At 48.8% G+C, this 19,320-nt stretch overlaps 1 protein-coding gene across 1 annotated transcript in view; it reads left to right on the forward strand.

Moving 5' to 3' along the window:
- Clic6 (chloride intracellular channel 6) overlaps positions 1 to 19,320 on the forward strand; it is a 44,058-nt gene that overhangs the window by 15,354 nt on the left and 9,384 nt on the right. The window contains exons 2-5 of the mRNA XM_036203671.1: positions 16,324 to 16,433; positions 17,009 to 17,134; positions 18,008 to 18,114; positions 18,864 to 19,045. Coding sequence (XP_036059564.1) covers positions 16,324 to 16,433; positions 17,009 to 17,134; positions 18,008 to 18,114; positions 18,864 to 19,045 — 525 coding nt within the window. The remainder of the gene's footprint in view (positions 1 to 16,323; positions 16,434 to 17,008; positions 17,135 to 18,007; positions 18,115 to 18,863; positions 19,046 to 19,320) is intronic.

The following is a 19,320-nucleotide window of genomic DNA, read 5'->3' on the forward strand; positions in this document are numbered from 1 at the left end:
GGTCTTGAGCCACCCCATGTGGATGCTGAGAAATAAATTCAAGTCCTCAGTAGCAACAGTTAAGTGCTCTTAACCTGCTGTCTCCTCAGCCCCATCCTTGTTTTGTGAGACAGGGTCTCCTACTGGGACATGTGGCTTTTGGAGTGGGCTAGGGTGGTTACCAGTGAACCCCAGGGGTCTGCCTCCCTCCACCTCTCCAGCGCTGGGTGTGCCACTGTGCCTGGCTCTCGTGTGGCTGTTGGGGTTGAACTAGGGTCCTTACTCTTGAGTCTTCAGCACTGACTCACAGCTGTCGCCCTAGATCCACACCTTATATTTCCTGAGTAAATGTTCTCTCGTTGAACCAGCTTACGGATGAGATGGGGCAAAACTGTGCTCACCTCTGTGCTCCCTTCTTACGAGGCCTGTCGGGGGAAGGGAGTCCTCTGGGGCAGGTCCCACAGATGACCATATTACTGCGGGTTTGGCCAGAGATGAGGTCCAGGTATCCAATGTGCTCAATTGGTTTAGAGGATTACAAGGCCAGGCAGGACAGGCGGAGGTGTATAGTCCTCTGTAAAGCTACCAGTCCCTAAGACCAACACTCCACCTTGAAATTCCTAGAGAATTCTCATTTTCCCGCTACATGGATGCCTTTCTTTTAGCGACACGTTGACGTGAACTCTTCCAGAGGTACACAAACAAGAAATTCACTTATTCATGTAGGATCTTCCTTTCCAATAACTCAAGGCTTTCTGTGGGGGGTGGAGGGTGGGGCAGTTCTTTTGAGGTTCAGAAGGAGAGTCCAGGGTCCCCTTTGTCTTCTTTGGTCCAGGGAAAGCTCTGACCCCATTCTTCTCCCAGAGGTCTCCTTGGCCCAGGGACAGCTCTGACCCCCTCTCCTCCGGAAGTGCCCTGTTTCCTCTAGCTGTACCTGGGTCTCCCTGCAGGGAGTGGGTAGAGCTGGGAGGAGGGGCGTGGCTCGCTGGCTCTCCAGGTCCTTTTTGGTCTCACACAACTCCAGTGTCACAGACCGACTTTTAAAAAAATTTCTCCTCCTTTCTCTCCACCAAGAACCTCCCCAACACCCCCTCCTTCCTCTTCCCCTGGATCCACTCCTCCATTTTTCTTCAAAAAAGAGCAGGCCTCCCAGGGATATCAACCAAACATGGCATATCAAGTTACAGAAGACTAGGCACATCCCCCATATCAAGGCTGCATGAGGCAACCCAATAGGAGGAAGAGGGTCCCAAAAGCAGCCAAAGGAGCCAGAGATATCCCCACTGTCACTGTTAGGAGTCTTCCAAGGACACCCAGCTACACAGCCGTAACATATATTCAGAGGACCCAGGTTAGACCCATACAGACTTCCCGATGGTCACTTCAGTCTCTGTGGGCCCCTGTGAGCCCTGGTTAGGTGATAGCTGTGGGGGCCATGCTCTTGTGGTGTCCTTGACCCCCTCTGGCTCCTAAGGACGAAGCCTCTCTGATGACTAGTATGCTAGGCCTGGGACAAACCTGCTCTTACAAAGATGGGTCCCGTCCCGAACCCAGCTCCACACACGTGCTTTGACGGGCACTGCCCTCATTCACCAGCACAGACTGGGTATAAACGTGCCCTGTGGTGTGCCCCATGGTGGCTGGGGCCTTCATCTGGGGACAGAGGCTGCTGAAGATTTTTTCCTCTGTATTTACTTCCCTAGGTTTGGCGGAGGCTTTCCTAAACAGCCTGTCTCTGTGTTTCTGTCATTTCCTCGGAGACCCTACCATTTCTCATGCCCCCTTTGCACAGCACGAAAGCATTCTCTTCACTACATCTGCTACACAAACACATCTGACAGCGTGTGAGCCATCCCAGGGCAGCTCTCGGGGGCTCAGGGAGCATTGTTGAGGTGAGACCAATGCAACCCCCTAGTCCCATTAGAAAAGACTCTAACATTGTTTTCCAAGCTTGTATCTTGCTGAAGGTCCCAGTAAGAACATCTCCAGGGGTGTCCAACCTTCTGATATTGTCACGTGATGTTGACATTCACCAACCTGTTGGGCTGCGTGCATAGCTATCCTGAGACTCCTGGGTACTGAACGCCATGGTTGGATGTATATTTTTGCAAACAAAAGATACTTCAGGGGGTTGAGGTTGGCCTGAGGTGGGTCCTTTGTTGGCCCAACTTCCAGGCTCTGTGGGTAAGAGCACAGCACTGTCTGACACCTGCCTGTCCAGCAGCTTCTTGGGTGGGTGTGCCGGGGTTACCCCCACATCTGATCACAGCTGGGGTTACCTCCACATCCCATTTCCCTCTTAGAACAGACTCTGTCTCCCCTGTGTGATTATTTTCTGCTACTGTATCTCAAAATATTTGCAAGTTGTTCTGTGCGTGAAGTGAGATTTTCCCACTTTCTCTAAATTCTTGTTTCCCGAGACTTTTTGATAAAAAATACATGGAAATAATGGTGACTCTTGGGTAGTGGACTCACCCGGGTTGTAACTAGGATGTGAAACAGATAGGTTTGGAAAATGGCATCCCTCTCCTCGCAAGGTATCAGTGTGTCTATTTGCACGTGGAAGTCAAGGTAACTCACTGCCCGACCCTGGGCAGCTGTAACTGCTTCATGGTGTGCAATGAATTCGGGGCATGGATCCTTGGACGCCTAGCATGTCATCCTGCTTGGAAAACGTGAGTCTTGGTGTCGTTTGCTCCATGCCTGGGTTTCAGACAATGATGTCAAGCTGATCCCAGGTTGGGGAACCCTGATACAGGGTCATCCTCTCTCTTCTATTCCCAAGGATGAGGTGGGGATGGAGGAACTGCCAAAGAAAGCATTGACAGGGAGAAGACTTCCTTCTGGCTCAGCCAGTGTGTCAGCCTTGGTCAGCCTTGGTCAGCTCGCTGTGTTTCTCCTTGTTTAGCAAGCAGCTGATCCCACTGGGCCTTGAGCCAGGCCCTTCTCCTGGTGTCGGTAAAGCCAGGCCAATGTTGGAAAGGGGAAGGGAGAGGAATAAGCTTCCAGATAGTTCTGTATTGTCTGAAGTATCCTGAAATGCTCCATTTGAACTGTCAACACCTACAGAGTGGTGCTGTCTGGCTGACAAAGGACTCTGAAGTCTTGTGTATTAGTCATCCTGACCCAGAACCCTTGAAGGCATAAGGATTTAACTGTTGCAAGATGTCCAGTGACATTTGACTGTTAAAAGTGGAAAAACACTCCTTTGAGATGGAGTTCTAACAGCAGTTTGTGGTCGTCCCCTTCAAATACCATAATGTTTTTGTAAAAGTCATGGCTAATTTTCTGCTTTGAAAGCTTACCATCACCTTCTGGAATATTCTACGTGACATGACATCACCCTTGCCGGTTGACCTCTGTTCCCTTCTCACCAGCAGAACCACAGCCTGGTTAGTTCCTAAAGCTTGTAAAACCTGGCATTTCGGCTTAGTCAAACAGGCTTCTCTGAAAATCACTGAGTGTCAGTGGACACAAGGTTGACACAGCCTGGAGTTCTGAAACGTGAAGCTGTAGATAGACTTGACTAAATTACATGGAAACGGAACCCCGCTTCCCTCTGATGTCACCAGGCTTGGGGTCACAGTGTGTCTCACGCGGTCACCTCTCTCTTCTTTATAATCATTCTGTTAGCACTCAGAGATGTTCATTTGTTTTGGGGGTTTTTGTTTTGTTTCTATTCTGGTCAAAGTTCTTCCATTAAGGAAGACAACTTCAGGATAAACTAATTACCCAATTGACTTGACATAGCTCTTGTTCTAGTCATTGAAATGAAGCAAAAGTTGTCAAGGACCACGCCCCTCATGAGCTCCATTAAGAACTTCAATCCATGCCGGGGGGTGGTGGCGCATGCCTTTAATCCCAGCACTTGGGAGGCAGAGCCAGGCAGATCTCTGTGAGTTCGAGGTCAGCCTGGTCTACAGAGTGAGATCCAGGACAGGCACCAAAACAACATGGAGAAACCCTGTTTTGAAAAACCAAAAACCAAAAACCAAACCAAAACAAAACAAAACAAACAAAACAAAACAAAAAACCCAAAAAACAAAAAACAACCCAAACCCAAACCAAACCAAACCAAACCAAAAAACAAACAAACAAAACCCTTCAATCTAAGGAGCAAATGAACAAATTACTGCCTGTGCTGCTGAAATCAATTTGTGACTATCCTTCAGTGTTTTAGTGACCAGCTGCAGTCATTAGCACACGGTTCAGAATGCTGCAGCACAATTTGGCCAGAGATCTGGCAAGTGTGTCTCTAGAAAATGAAATTTATGAAGAAGGCACCAGAGTGTCTACTGGTCTTCCCACTCCCTAACACCTGTGACCAGGTGTGCCTCTAGGAGAGCGTAGAGGGGTGACTTGTTTGCTGTATGTGCGAAGAAATTCACCGAGACTATCCTCTCCCAGGAACATTAGCACCCTTATGTGAGGTGGGCCTCTGGAAAGCCACGACTCTGAACTATCATTTTCTTTCTATATAGCTCTCTGAGATTCAGGTTAGAGGAACATGTTTTACGTAGATTCTTCTGAATCTCACAGATTTTATCATGTAGGTGATCATTGCCTCCTACACAAACAGTTAACAACAGAGCACTGGTTTCTACCATCTTTTCATATTAAACAGAGAGCATTCCTAAATCCACACAGCCCCAGTCCTATCCCTGCTACATGTAACTTCCCTTAGGAACCCTTAAGAGACTTCTGATTTACTGAGGAACAAAAGTAGCTGTAGATTTGCCAGCTCCCAGCAGCCAAGAACTTCATACATTGGCTGCTGAAATCAACCTTGGAGGCCCCTGGTCCTTTCCCCTCTGTTAATAAGAAGCTCTGGGCCTTTCATCTGCATAGAACTTATAAACATCACAGAGGAAAATGGAGAGAGAGCAGGATCCCTCCCTCTCACTCCCCCAGAGCTGGAAGCTATTCATGTCTGAGGAAGTTTGTGAATGGGCAAGGAAATTCTGAACAAATGGAGAAAGCTGCATTTGAAGACAGAGTTTCTGTCACATGGTATGCCCTGCCCAGCATATGGCCCGTCCCTCTGTGCTGGTCACTTTGCTCCGCCCTGTCTCCACCCTCCAATTTCAGTGAAATAATGAACAGATCTGGAACTGGTATTTTCTTAACAAACTGTCCACAATCTACCTGCTGGTCTCAAGGTGTATTTTTAATAGCACACTGTGAGGGCCCGGGTGTGTTTGGGATGGGGTGTCAGCAGCGTGGAGGACAGAAGGACAATGTCCCTTTGATAACTTTCAGCAGAATATTAGAAGGGTGTTGGGTAGGGAGGGCATTTTATTCTAGTTTTTCTGGACTTTCTGGATTCACTTACTATTTTTTCCCCATGAGTCTGTGGTATAGACACATGTACATGTATGGTGTGTGCCCTTGACCATGGTGGCACATGTGGTGTGTGCCCGTGGTGCCACGTGTGGTGCCACGTGTGGAGGCTGGGGGTGGTGATCAGCTGTTTTCCTCTATCGAGTTCTGTCTTATGTTTTGAGAAGTGTATTGCTCACCGAACTTAGAGCTCCGATTTGGCTGGCCACCGAGCCCCACGTACCCTCTCGTCTCTGCCCCCAGCACTAGGGTTTATATGTGTGAATGGATTCCAACTTTTCATGTGGGGGTTGGGGACCTGAACTCAGGTCTCCATGCCTGCACAGTGAGCACGTTACTGACTGACCCGTCTCCCCAGCCATACAATTGATTGTTTAACACTGAAATCCTATGTAGAAGGACACTCCCTCAAGTTCTGAGGACACCTGGGTGAGTACGTCTTCAGTCAGGGCTATTTTCTGAGGGCTGTGGTGCAGTCAAGAGGTACACATAAAAATATATCTTCTCTCCACTAGAGGGCACCAATGCCCTTCCGGAGCTGTCCCTGTGGCTAGGTCTCAGAGGCTGTGAATCCAGCTAGAAAATCCATCTGCTTCCAGAGGGGGTGTGGAGGAGCAAACAGGTCTCCTGGGTTGACACCAAAACAGTTTTGGGAGTTCTGGAGTTCACAAAGAAGAGCTGGCCTCTCAGCTTGGAACCAAGGAAGCTTGCTGACCTTCCTTGGCACCTGTGGCCATTACACAAATCTCTGGAGCGGATCCACAAAGTTTGTAGAAATATGCTAAGCCCTGCTGTGTCACAGGTTACCCCTCTTGCTGACTTGCTGTGGCTCACCTGCCAGACTGTCTCGGGCAAAGATTTGGATTTCTGATTGGAAGTTCAGCAGTAGAGGCATTCTGCTTCTGTTGTAACAGATTCCCAGAGTCTAGGAAGCGTAAGCAAGCCTGGTTTGTTATCTTATGGCTTTGCTGGTCCCAGCAAGATGGTGTTTTGTTGTTGGTTGTTTTTTGCCTTTTTGTTCTCTGGTCTTTGGTCTTTTGAGGGCCCACCACCTAGCTCCCAAATAAATCACACACGGTGGCTTATTCTTTCTTATGAATGCCCGGCCTTGGCTTGGCTTGTTGCTAGCTAGCTTTTCTTAAATTATCCTGTCTACCGTTTGCCTCTGGGCTTTTCCTGTTCTCTTCTGTATATCTTACTTTCAGTCTTACTCCGTGGCTGGCTGTGTGGCTGAGTGGCTGGCCCCTGGCGTCCTCTTCTCCTTATTCTCCTGCTCCTTCTTCTGCTTTTTTTTTTCTCCTTCTATTTATTCTCTCTGCCTGCCAGCCCCACCTGTCTCTCTCTGCTGCCTCACTATTGGCCGTTCAGCTCTTTATTAGACCATCAGGTGTTTTACACAGGCACAGTAACACAGCTTCACAGAGTTAAACAAATGCAACATAAAAGAATGCAACACATCTTTGCACCATTAAACAAATATTCCACAGCATAAACAAATGTAACACATCTTAAAATAATATTCTACAGCAGCATCTGGCTGGCATCAGAAGGGCTGGTTTCATTTGAGACTCTAGGGGACAGTCCACATTCTTTCTTCTCCAGCTACTGGAGGCCACCGGCTCTTCCGGACTTGGGGCCCCTCCTACAACATGTTAGAGCTAACAATTTCATCTCTGACTGTCATTCCCTGGTGGAAACTTTCCTCAACAGCTAGAGGAAGGCTGCACTTTCAGGAACCCAAGTGATTAGATTGGGCCATCTTAATCATCCAGGGTAGCTCCTGCATCTTAAAATTCATCACGTGGGTAGCGTTCACACAGACCTCTCTGCCTAGCAAGGTAATGTGTTCAGAGGTGCTGTGTATTAGGATGCTGGCATCTTTAAAGGTTTTTTTTTCCTGCTGTCTATTGTACCAGCATATTGTCTTCAAGCTTATTTTCCTAGATTTTTGTCAATCAATGGTAGAAAGAGTGGTAGTCAACTGCTTGGAAAGCCAGTTGGGGAGTATTTCCCAGCTTCTCTTGGAATTGAGACTGGCAATGGATGCTTTCTCAGATATAAAATGGGAAGGGCAGTCTGAAAGGTCTAGGTTAAGGAATGACTTGGTTCAGTACCCAGACTCTTTCTGCTTCTACTGAACACACTTTTTTTTTTGTTTGTTTGTTTGTTTGTTTGTTTGAGACAGGGTTTCTCTGTGTAGCTTTTGTGCCTTTCCTGGATCTCACTCTGTAGACCAGGCTGGCCTTGAACTCACAAGGATCCGCCTGGCTCTGCCTCCCGAGTGCTGGGATTAAAGGTGTGGGCCACTGCCTCCCGGCCTACTGAACACTCTTTATGGCCAGTGGGGCAGTGGTTTTACTTGCTTTAAAAAAAGCCTCAGACCCAAACTCCTTGGCTGGCCACATGAAGGTGCAGCACCGGGCTGTGGTGGCCTGGAACAGAGCAGACTCCATGGGTGTTCCTCAGGAGACCTCCTTGTCCTTGCCTGCCCTGTTGGAAACAGAGAGGGGACAGAGGCCACAGCTCACAGCTTTTGTAGGGCTCCCTCCTTTTTGTTTGTGGTGCCAAGCCTGCAGGGTCAGTTCCCACATGATAGCATGGGCACTTGCACCCAGGGGTGGGGGTGGAGTTACAAAGTCGACCTCATCACCCTTTTCCTGGCTTGTGAAAGTTTCCTGTTGAGGGAAAAGGGAATATATACCATTTATGAGCCCAAATGTGCCCACCAGGGCTGTCTGGTGTCTCCCTCCCACCGCTTCAGCACACTGGATGGCACAGCCAGAGCTCCAGCTCCACCTCCTTCTCCAACCGCAGCGCCCATGTGCAGCTCACCTGCTTCTGATATGTATTCTTTTTTCTTTATTCTTTTCTTTCTTCCTTCCTTCCTTCCTTCCTTCCTTCCTTCCTTCCTTCCTTCCTTCCTCCCTCCCTCCCTCCCTCCCTCCCTCCCTCCCTCCTTTCTTTCTTTCTTTCTTTCTTTCTTTTCTTTCTTTCTTTGGTCCGAGACAGGGTTTCTCTGTAGTTTTGGTCCTGGATCTCTCTCTGTAGACCAGTCTGGCCTCGAACTCACAGAGTTGGCTTTGCCTCCTGAGTGCTCGGATTAAAGGCGTGTGCCACCACCACCCTCCCAGCTTCTTATTGTTGCTATGACTCCTGCAAGTCACCTCCAATTCTCGAATGACAGGGATGAGGAAAACTATCCAGAAAGCACCGCTCGTCTCTGGAAGGGCTCTGGTGAAGGCAGAGGAAAGGGCAGACATCTTCCCCATTTGTCTAGCAGGAGATTAACTGGATACCCACTAGCTGGGTCCTTTGATTCAAATCCCGATGCGTGGCCCTGGGTAGGTTCCTCTGTCTGCATCTTGACTTTCTCACCTATAAGTGGAGACAGCAAAAAGTACCTGTAGCCACCAAGGCCCTTGTTAGCATTGACTGTAGTGATTTACGTAACATGTTTCAGTGAACGGGACAGAAAAGTGCCTCTCATGGTCACGGTCACTGCCATCACCATCACCATCAATATTTCACAGTGTGACTGTTCAGTTCATAATCCCATCTGTAAAAGACAGGGGTGGGTGTGGGCTTCTCAGGGTCTCAGGCTTGTTTGGAGGAGATGCACCTAGCTAGGCATTCTCTTAGAATGGAGATGGGAGCTATAGCCCAAGCTAACCCCTTGTGGCCGACACAGGTCTTCGGAGCCCCAGCTTCCCCAGAGGAGATACCTACCAGGGGGCTGCCTGTCTCTCACCCACTGCCAACAGTGTCAGAGACTCCTGCAAGCTTTTCCTACTTAGATGGACACGGATTCTGGTTTAACTCAGGGAGGCCCTGGAGGACCAAAGAGAAATGGAGGCCTTTGGGCTTTGAGACGAGGGCCTCCTTCCCAGCCTGCTTGTGTGGTGTTTTTGGTCAGGTGTATCTGTTATGTTCTGAGATGGCCTATGCTGGTGTTGGCCATCTGATGGCTTGCTTTGTTGGTCCAGTCCAGCAGAAGACAGGCCCAGAGCATGTGGGCCTGCCTGGAGAGCTGACTTCTGGTGAGCTTCTGCGCAGGCTTGGGCTGTTTTCCAAGCTGTTGGTTAAGGTTCTGCCTCCTCCCTGCACCCCGCATAGATCTCACCCGTTTGTCTGCTCACCCTCCGTGGGTGCTGATGGGTTCTTGCTGTGGGGTCTGGGGCCACCTCCTCAGCATCATCATCAGCTGTGGAATCTGGTGTGTTCTCCCATGTAGATGTTCTTGGGGGAGCGTGAAGGCCAGCTTCTGGGTGACCTAGGAGGACTTTAGTTATGCCCCCCTCAAAAATGAGAACGTGCCTAGGTGGTGGGGGGAAAAGCTGTCCCAGCCTGCCTGGAACTCACAGGGGTGAGACTAACGATAAACCCAGGGTAGTCCTGGGTACACCAGCCAGCTGACTCCTGCTTGGGTTGCCCCAGTACTAACCCAAGTCACGAAGTAGACAAGTCTTTCATGAGCATTGTGTCACATCTTCTCTTGGGCTCATCAGCCCTGCCGTGGTCAAGGTGTGCACAGCTCTGCACCTGTCCCCATTGGACCCTGTATCAAAAGGTCAGGGTGACCTCTGACTTGAGTGCCAGCCCAGAGCCCTGCCTCTTGGCTTCCTGGCTAAATATTTGCTTGTTTGTTTCTATTCAGGGCCTTTGAATTTTCCCCTAGAGTAGGTATAGGATGAGTGAGTTGTTGAGAGAGAAAAATCCGTTTCCCTAAGGAGGACGTGGGCTGGCATGAAAATCGCACTAATTGAGGCTTGTTATGAAGTACCCTAAATTCCATAATTGTCTGTTCTGATGGGCTCAGGTTTGGGAGAAGAACGATGCTACCGCTGATAATGGCACTAATAGCTCTTTATTGGGCCCCAAGATGGTTAAGCATATCAGTGTGTGTGTGTGTGTGTGTGTGTGTGTGTGTGTGTGTGTACATATGAGGTGAGCACATGTGAATGTGTGTGTGTACAGGTGTGGAAGCCCAAGGTGAACCTCAGCTGGTGCCTTAGGTGCTGCCTGCCTTGTTTTTTCAGACAGGATTTCTCATTGTTCTGGAACTTTCCAAGTAGGCTGTCTGGCCTGCCAGAGAGTCCCAGAGACCTTTTTCTCTCTACTTCACAGAACTGGGATTGCAAGCATGAGCCATCATGCCTGGCCTCTGAAATATGTAGGATCTAGAGGACCAAACCATGGTCCCTGCACTTTCGAAGCAAGCACTTTCCACACTGACAAAAATCTTTGTTTTTAAAACTGAGAAAATAGCCAGGCGGCAGTGGTGGCGCACACCTTTAATCACAGCACTCGGAGGCAGAGCCAGGTGGATCTCTGTCAGTTCAAGGCCAGCCTGGGCTACAGAGTGAGATCCAGGACAGCCTCCAAAACTACATAGAGAGTTTCTACTCTTGTCTTGAAAAACGAAAGAGAGAGAGAGAGAGAGAGAGAGAGAGAGAGAGAGAGAGAGAGATGATGCTTCAGGAGCACAGATGAGTTGACCAAGGCCACACAGTTGCTCAGCAGAAGGGCTAAAATCTTTTGTTCCCTGATCCGTTCCCTCTTCCCTTCCCCTTTGATCATATTTCAGAGAAACTTGGTGTTGCTTAGAAATGGAGATGCCAGGCTAGGGAGATCGATGGCTCAGCGGGTAAAGGGCTTGCCATGAAAACATGAGAACCTGAGTTCGGATCCTCAGCATCCATGTAAAAATATGGGTGCCATAGTGCACATCTGGAACATCAGCACTGTGGGATACAGACAGACAGATCCCAGGGTTTCAATGAGTGAGAGACTCTGTCTCAGGAAACTAATGTGGGAAAGCCATTGAGGAAAACAGCCAGTGTCAACTTCTGACCGTCACTTGTACACTTGCATGGGCAAGTGCACACATGTGTATGTGCACACACCACACACACCACACACACACACACACATGGGGGGGAGTAAATTAGAAACAAGTAAATTAGGATCATGAAGAGGATTGAAACTTTTTTCAGAATCATAGAACAACCAAGATGTCTCAGATTCCAACACTGCAGCCTAGGCCGTCACCGTTCTACCAGGAGTCCAGGGCTGAGGTGGCTTGGGGCTGACCCTTTTGACTGTAACTCAGCTCTTTTGTTACCTCCTCTCCCACCTCCTAGTCTCCTTCCTTGTGGTAGAGGTGACCCAGCATGCCGCATTTCTTTGCAGTGAACATGTGTGAGTTTACACAGGCCCAGAAACTCAAAGCTATGAATACAGCAGAAAGAGCAGGGAGGCCCCATGGGGTGCTCCCAGGGGTGCACTGGTCCAACCGAGTCACTGTGAGCAGTCTCCCAGTCACTGTTTGAGGAGTCTTTGCTGGCCACTGCTAGTGCCTGTGAGAATGACCAGCACAAGGGACAGACAGGGTCTCTGGCTCCGGGTACTCATCCAGGCTTAGAGGGACCTCAGCCCTCCCTGAAAGGCCCTCACCCAGGAATGGGACCATCTTTAATGTTCCACAGAGAAGACACACAGTGGGGGTCAGGGTGGATTCTTGCTCATGTACTCTGTCTCTCTTGACCCCATAAGTGACACTATCCAACATGTTCTGATGTAGCAAGAGGGTCCTCAGCGGGGACTGGCACCATGTCACTGGACTGCTCAGCCTCCAGGACTATGAGAAATGAATGTTTTGACATTCTTCATGACCCAACTTCTGGGATTCCATGACAGCAGCAGAAAACCAACCAACCCAGCTAGTTCCAGCTGGTTTTCCATCTCACTCCTCTGAGATGACTCTGATCACCCATATCAAACTTCCTTCCGACCTGTACCTCTTCTGAACACCCACTGTGTCTATTAAGCTTAAAGTTCCCTTGTCCCCTGAGAACAACAAGCCAGCATTTCTTATTATCTCTCTTCAGAGCCCTGCAAAGGAGCCATATTTACCCTCTGATCCCTCCACCTCACTCCGAGTCCCTTCTAACCCCTGTAAGGACCAGGAGACCCCTGCACCCAGGAGACATGTGGCATCCGGGCATCAGAAAAAGAACAAGGAGGACATCAACTCACCAGGTCCTCTGAAAGCAGCAGCTGCGGTCACCGTGGTGGAAAACAGCAGTGTAGCTGCCACCTGTCCTGCTAGGGCAATGGTTCTCAACCTGTGGGTCGCTAACCCCTTTAAGGGTTGCATATCGGATACACTGCATGTCAAATATTTACATTATGACTAAAACAGTAGCAAAATTACAGTTATGAAATAGCAACAAAACAATTTTATGGTTGGGTGTCACACCACAGGACGAACTGGATTGAAGGGTCGCAGCGTCAGGAAGGTTGAGAACCAGTGCTCTAGGGCATCAGAGAGGTCATTTGCTTAAAAGGAAAAAAGCTTACAGGTAGCAAACAACTCTTTCCACAAATTCTGGGTAGAGAAAGTGTGACAGATTAGTGGGGGAGGCTCTGATGTTTGGAGGTTCTGGGGCAGAGAGGATCTGTTCACCGCTGCATTGCTGGCTAGACCCTTCCTGCCCACACCTTGGGGTCCCTTGAGTAGAAGCAGGCCAGGGACCAGAAGTGTTATTGCATCCCAAAGGCCAGGGCAGACACCATTTGCAAAGGAAGCTCCTGAGAATAGCCTGGAGGTATGCCTGCTCTGCTCTGAGACCTGCCGTAGAAGATGCCCCCCAGAATGTAACCTGAAAGGCAAACTTGAGGCTGGTCTGGCTTTTCAGTGTCTGAGTCTCTGCTGAAAACAGAAAAAAAAAAAAAAAAAAACACTCCAATTTCTCAAGCTACTTAATTTGATTTAATCAGAAATGTGGACCTACAAAAACTTTCCCTGCAGGCTGAGAACCCTGCTGAGAAATTTCAGCCCAGAGTGCAATTAGCCAGAGAGAATTACCAACATTGGGAAATAAAACTCCGTATGCTAGAGCCTCCCAATTATGGGGACACTGTCAGTTATTCACTCTGGATATATATGTATTTATCCCATCATCTTGTCGGGTTAATGATACAAGCAAGGCGGTCCACTCCCATTATTGCTCAATAATGGACCATGGAGATGGCGTATCTTCCCCTTATTTTTGCTGGCACATCCTCGCACTGAAGCGCATTAAAGTAATAAAATTAAGCAAGGCGTCCCTGTCCTCCCACCGTGTTCCCGTAACCCCCTCATTTACAGCAGACTGAGCTAGAAAGAAAGTTTTAGAGCAATTTAAGATGAGGCAACGCTGGATATGTAAATCCTGTTTTATTGGCACTTGGGGCAGCCAGCTAAGATGCCTAGCAGCCTTCAGTTTATGGGCTCCTCTGGGTTGGGATAATCCAATGTCAAGGCCACACAGGGGATCATGGGTAGTTAAACATTTCTTCATTGTCTTTCCACCATGAGCTTTGTGGCTGTGAGGACCATTCTCTTGCCTTCAGACTGGGTGTTTCGTCAGCTGCAAATCTGTGAGGGAACCCCCTAAACTTGAGGGGTTTTAAATTGTGTGTGTGTGTGTGTGTGTGTGTGTGTGTGTGCACAAATATGCACATGTATTAGCACCCATGGAAGCCGAAGGTTGACGTTGGTGTCTCCTTCTGTTGCTCTCCACCTTATTTTTCCAAGCAGGAGCTCCCGTTGTCCCTGGAGCTCGCCATGAGTCCTGGGGATCTCTCTGTCGCCATCTCCTTGGAGTGGGATGGCAAGTAAAGGCTACTCTGGCTTCCCTTTATACGAGTTCTGGGGATCAAACTCAGGTCCTCACACATGCATAGCAAGTATTTGCCAACTGAACTCTCTCTATGGTAGTTAAACCCAGTTTTTATGGAGTTGAACGATAAAAGCAATACTTACATTTTTAGAAATGTACTGTTCCTGGACATTTAGATTTGTATTTCCACCAAAGGCAGCAGCTGCCAGGGTTGAGGAAGAGGTGAGGACAGTTCTGAGGGAAAACATGGGTGTGAGTGTGAATGCATCAGAAAGACAGGAGAGTGGATACGCCTGTGTGATCTAGTTCTTCTCCAGGTGCTGTGGTGGGAGACAGGGCGGGGCAGAGGGGCTTCAGGAACAGAACACATCGTCCTGTGAGCTTTAGACACGCTACAGAACAGGAGGCCCCTGGCTCAGCGGGGCTTTGCCTCCTTCACAGTGAGCTATGACCAGGTCCAGGGGCCGAGAGAGGAGGAGAACCATCACACCGCTCCATGGAACTTCTAGACGTTATTGAGCTCAGTGGAGCTATTATAAAAATAAGAGGCTTAAAAAGCTGGCGGCGAGCAAGTCAGGGCTGGTCAGACTGCCCATCCCTGCGCTCTCCTCTCCCTGGTCCTCTGCTGGGTCTGACTGTGCCCAAACCTGCAACAGGGAAGAGAATGGAGGACAGGCTTCCAGGCACCAGGGGCTGGGATTCTATACAGCTCATCCCTGTGCTACAGAACAGAGAGTGGGGGCCAGGGCAACAGTGTGGTGGGTCCCTGGAGGGGTGTCCCCAGGTGAGTGGGGCAGGACAGTGTTTCAGGGTCACGTGCTGTGGGATTGTGAAGAATACTGGGGGGGGGGGCGGGTGTCACCACGGCTGTCTTGTCAGTCACTGGACCATCAAAAAAGAATGTCACTGGCTACCTGGGGGAGGTGCCAGATCCCGGCCTCCTAATAGGCAGAGTAGCAAGGAAATGTCAGCTGCAGGAAGGGAGACCTGGGCTTGCAGGGATATAAAACCCAGGCAAGGCGCTTAGAGGACTCCAGATTCAGCAGTCCGGGGCAGCTGGTGACTCTTTCTGTGAATTAAGTTCAGCTGGAGTGGCTGGTACCTTTAGAAACAGAACTGTCATTGTTTTTCCTCTTAACTTGTGGGAATATCCATTCCTGGGTGTTTGCTCAGTAATTTACCATTGATAACCCCTCCAGGAGACTCATCCAGAGTACTCTTTACTTTCTTTGGGTTGTTTTGGAGCCATTTTTTCCTTTCTTTTCTTCACTATACAAACAAGCAGCCAACTTCTGCTTTATGCCCTCCACATACACAGTAGTATTTTTCAATTTTCTTTTTCGTTCTTTCTTTCTTTCTTTCTTTCTTTCTTTCTTTCTTTCTTTCTTTTCTTTCTTCCTTCCTTCCTTCCTTCCTTCCTTCCTTCCTTCCTTCTCTTCCTCCCTCCCTCCCTCCCTTCTTTCCTTCCTTCTTTCTTTCTTTCTTTCTTTCTTTCTTTCTTCTTTTTTTATTTTTTGAGACAGGGTTTCTCTGTATAACAGTCCTAGCTGTTCTAGAACTCACTCTGTAGACCATGCTAGCTTCAAACTCACAGAGATCCCCCTGCCTCTGCCTCCCAAGTGCTGGGATTAAAGGCGTGCACCACCACTGCCCAGCTTCTCAATTTTCTTATGACTCTAGTTGGCAGAAAATGTGGCTATTTTTGTCATTCAAGAGTAATTTTGCCAGGCGGTGGTGGCACACACCTTTAATCCCAGCACTTGGGAGGCAGAGACATGACCATGAATCCTGGCGATGAGCATTAGTCTATTTCTGTTGCTATAACAAAATACTTGAGGTTGGAGAGCATATGAAGATTTAACTCACATGCATGACACTGGCTAAGAGAAAAGTCCTCCATAGCTTTGTTAACCATCTACTAGGTGCCAGATTTTTTTTTGTACAAATTTTTAAAACAAGATTTATCTATTTTTATTTTATATGTGTATTTGTCTGCATGCATATGGCCCATGGGGGCCAGTAGAGGGAGTCTGACCACCTGGAACTGGAGTTATCGATGGTTGTGAGCCGCCATGTGGGTGCTGAGAACTGAACCCAGGTTCTCTGCAAGAGCAGCCAATGCTCTTAACCACCAAGCCATCTCTCCAGCCTCAATCCGCATTTTTCCAGTGTGTGTGTGTGTGTGTGTGTGTGTGTGTGTGTGTGTGTGTGTGTTAAATGGCCTCAGAAGGCTATGTATGCAGTAACATGACCATTCATAAAAGTTCATAATTTGTGTGTGTGCACTGTGACGGCCGACGTCTATCACTGTGAGATAAAAATCTCTTGCTTCTACTCTCAGGCTGGTTATGACGGCGAGAGCATCGGGAACTGCCCATTTTCTCAGCGTCTCTTTATGATCCTCTGGCTAAAGGGTGTTATATTCAATGTAACGACAGTGGACCTGAAAAGGTGAGAGGGGCTTCTGTGCCGTTGAGATAACTGGACCTAATTCCCAAACGCAGCAACACACCCTGTCATGTACACAAGCATGCATGCGTGCGTACACACACACACACACACACACACACACACACACACACACACAGAGGCACATCTGTGCTGCTAGGCATATAATGGCATGCTCATCCATAGCAGGAGCCTGGATAAAGACCAAGTGCCAGCCAAGTGGTATGGTTTATGTGGAACACAGGGGCTACAGGAAGGAGTAGGGGTTGGGGGCCAGGGAGAGCCTGCTTTTCCTTGTTACCCAGAAGCCTGCCTGAGCACTGTTCCTGGCTGATAACACTGGCAAGTTAACTTTCCCACCTCTGCAGCCGGAAAGGAGGTTGCAGAGGTGTGAGTCCACCATCATTTTTTAATGCATTCCTTGGCTTTGATCTCCAGCAAGCCACCTTGTTAATTCAGGGGCCACTTTGAAATCCTCAAAGCTTGTACCTCTTAAATGGTGAGGGCACAACTAAGCCTTGGCCGTGACTCCAGATGCCCAAGACCATCCATGCTGACCGCTCTTCCCTCCTACCTAGGAAGCCTGCAGACCTTCAGAACCTGGCTCCTGGGACGAACCCTCCTTTCATGACTTTTGATGGCGAAGTCAAGACGGACGTGAATAAGATTGAGGAGTTCTTAGAGGAGAAGCTAGTTCCCCCAAGGTAGGCCTCTAGAACGGGTGCTCACAACCTTGCTGGTGGTTTTCTCCTTGGTCATGCATGGTACGCCAGAGGGAACGGCCAGGTTAGACACCTTGAGTTAAGATGGCCTCTGCTTCCGGTTTGGCTTCATTCCTGTCACTGTGACCAAAAGCAGCTGAGGGGAAGGAAAGATCTGTTTTCTCACACTTCTCACAGCTGTAGTCTATGATTGCAGGGTAGGATGTAAGCCAGCCGGCCACATCACATCCACAGCTGAGAACAGAGAGAAACCCGTGCTGATGCTTGCCACTGTTATCCTTGCCCTACACAGTCCTAGGGAATGGTGCCTCCCACAGTGGACTGGATCTTCTTGTATCAATTAACAATCAAGTCATACTCACAGGCCAGTCTGATCTAGACAGTTCCTCGGTTGAGGCTATCCTCTCAGGTGATTCTAGATTGTGGTAAATTGACATTAAAACCAACCATCACAGCTTCCCCTCTTTGTATCCATAGCTTGGCAATCAGGATGGTACGGCAGAAGTCAGGGAGGCGGTGTTATTGTTGTGTGGGATAACTGTTTCTCATGTCTGACACTAAGAAGAGTGTGGACCCTTCAGGAACCTTCTAGTCAAATACCTTTACTAGACCAGGGAGGAAATTAGATCAGGAACATCTGATTGACCCCTGTGTCCTAGGATGGGTCTTCCCAGGACTAGAGACAAGGCATTTCTCCCAAATCACGTTTTTACTCAACCTTGAGATGCATTGTTTACTAACCTGGTCCAGGGAGCTTGTCATTTTAATGTCTGCCCAGAGAAATATATTTGCCCACTGCATTATCCTAATCAGACTTTGCTTTTCTTGTGACCCTTCAATTTTGAACTCTTCAAGGTACCCCAAGCTGGGAACGCAGCACCCTGAATCCAACTCAGCAGGAAATGATGTTTTTGCTAAATTCTCAGCATTTATTAAAAACACCAAGAAGGACGCAAATGAGAGTGAGTATTCCCGTTCTGGGTTCTGTTCCCACACGGTCCTCCATGTGACCGTGGAGAGACCCTGGGCACCTGGCTCATTTCAGGGGGGTACAGATGGAAGACTGGAATTAAGGAAAAATGCCCCCATCTTTAACTCTGCATATGACTTTGGAGAGACTGTTTCTAGAGTTTGGGAATCCAAAATACCACAGTGTTATGGGGAAACATTTCAGCGTCCAGCTGTTCACCCCTGCAATGCGGGGGTTGTTTAAAGGCGCCTCTGTCACTCTCTGCCTCTCATAGGCTTCTCATACATGTTTAGAAGAGTGGCCGAGTTTGGACTGGAGGGATGGCGCAGCAATTCAGAGCACACACTGCTCGTGAGGAAGGCTGGAGTTCGGTTCCCGGTCCCTGGACCAGGTGGCTCTTAACCACCTGTAACTCCAGATCCAGGGCATGTGAAGCACCTGTGCACATGGTATACATACACACAGGCACAGACACAGACACAGACACAAAAGTTAAATTTAAAATATCTTAAAAAGCAACCAGCTGAGTCCCAGAAGCAGCGTAGATTCTGAGTCCGCAATGTAGATGGTGCAGGGAAATGGAGTTCTCTCTGCATCTGTCTATGTCCTTCCGGTCTTGCTGCTGACTGGCCCTGTCATATCAGGAAGAAAGTGCAGCCCCCTCTCTCCTCCAAGGCAGAAAAGAAAGGAGGCGGCCGCTTGCATGGCCTATCTCAGACATCTCTTGCCTTTGTGTTTTAGTTTATGAAAAGAACCTGCTACGGGCCCTGAAGAAGCTGGACAGTTACTTAAACAGCCCTCTGCCAGATGAAATAGATGCCTACAGCACGGAGGATGTCACTGTCTCCCAGAGGAAGTTTCTGGATGGGGATGAGCTCACGCTGGCCGACTGTAACCTCTTACCCAAGCTCCACATCATTAAGGTTTGTCTTTGCTCCTGATACCTGTACTGGATGTATGAAGGAGGCTTTGTGGTCCTTTGGTCTGACTTGTGCTCAGGTTGGACACCCATTAGGCCTAGAACACAGACTTGAACTGAAAATGAGCCATCTCTGTTCAAGGCAGCTGAGCTGCAGTGTTGATGCACATGGAACCAGGAACTCCAGGTGTTCTCATGAGATACCTGTGAACGTGCTCCCTGCCCCATGCCCTCAGTGATGTTCTCAGGGTCTCCTTGGCATTTACCATATGTGACTTG

The sequence above is a fragment of the Onychomys torridus genome, chromosome 12 (assembly GCF_903995425.1).
Source record: "Onychomys torridus chromosome 12, mOncTor1.1, whole genome shotgun sequence".
Lineage (NCBI taxonomy): Eukaryota > Metazoa > Chordata > Mammalia > Rodentia > Cricetidae > Onychomys > Onychomys torridus.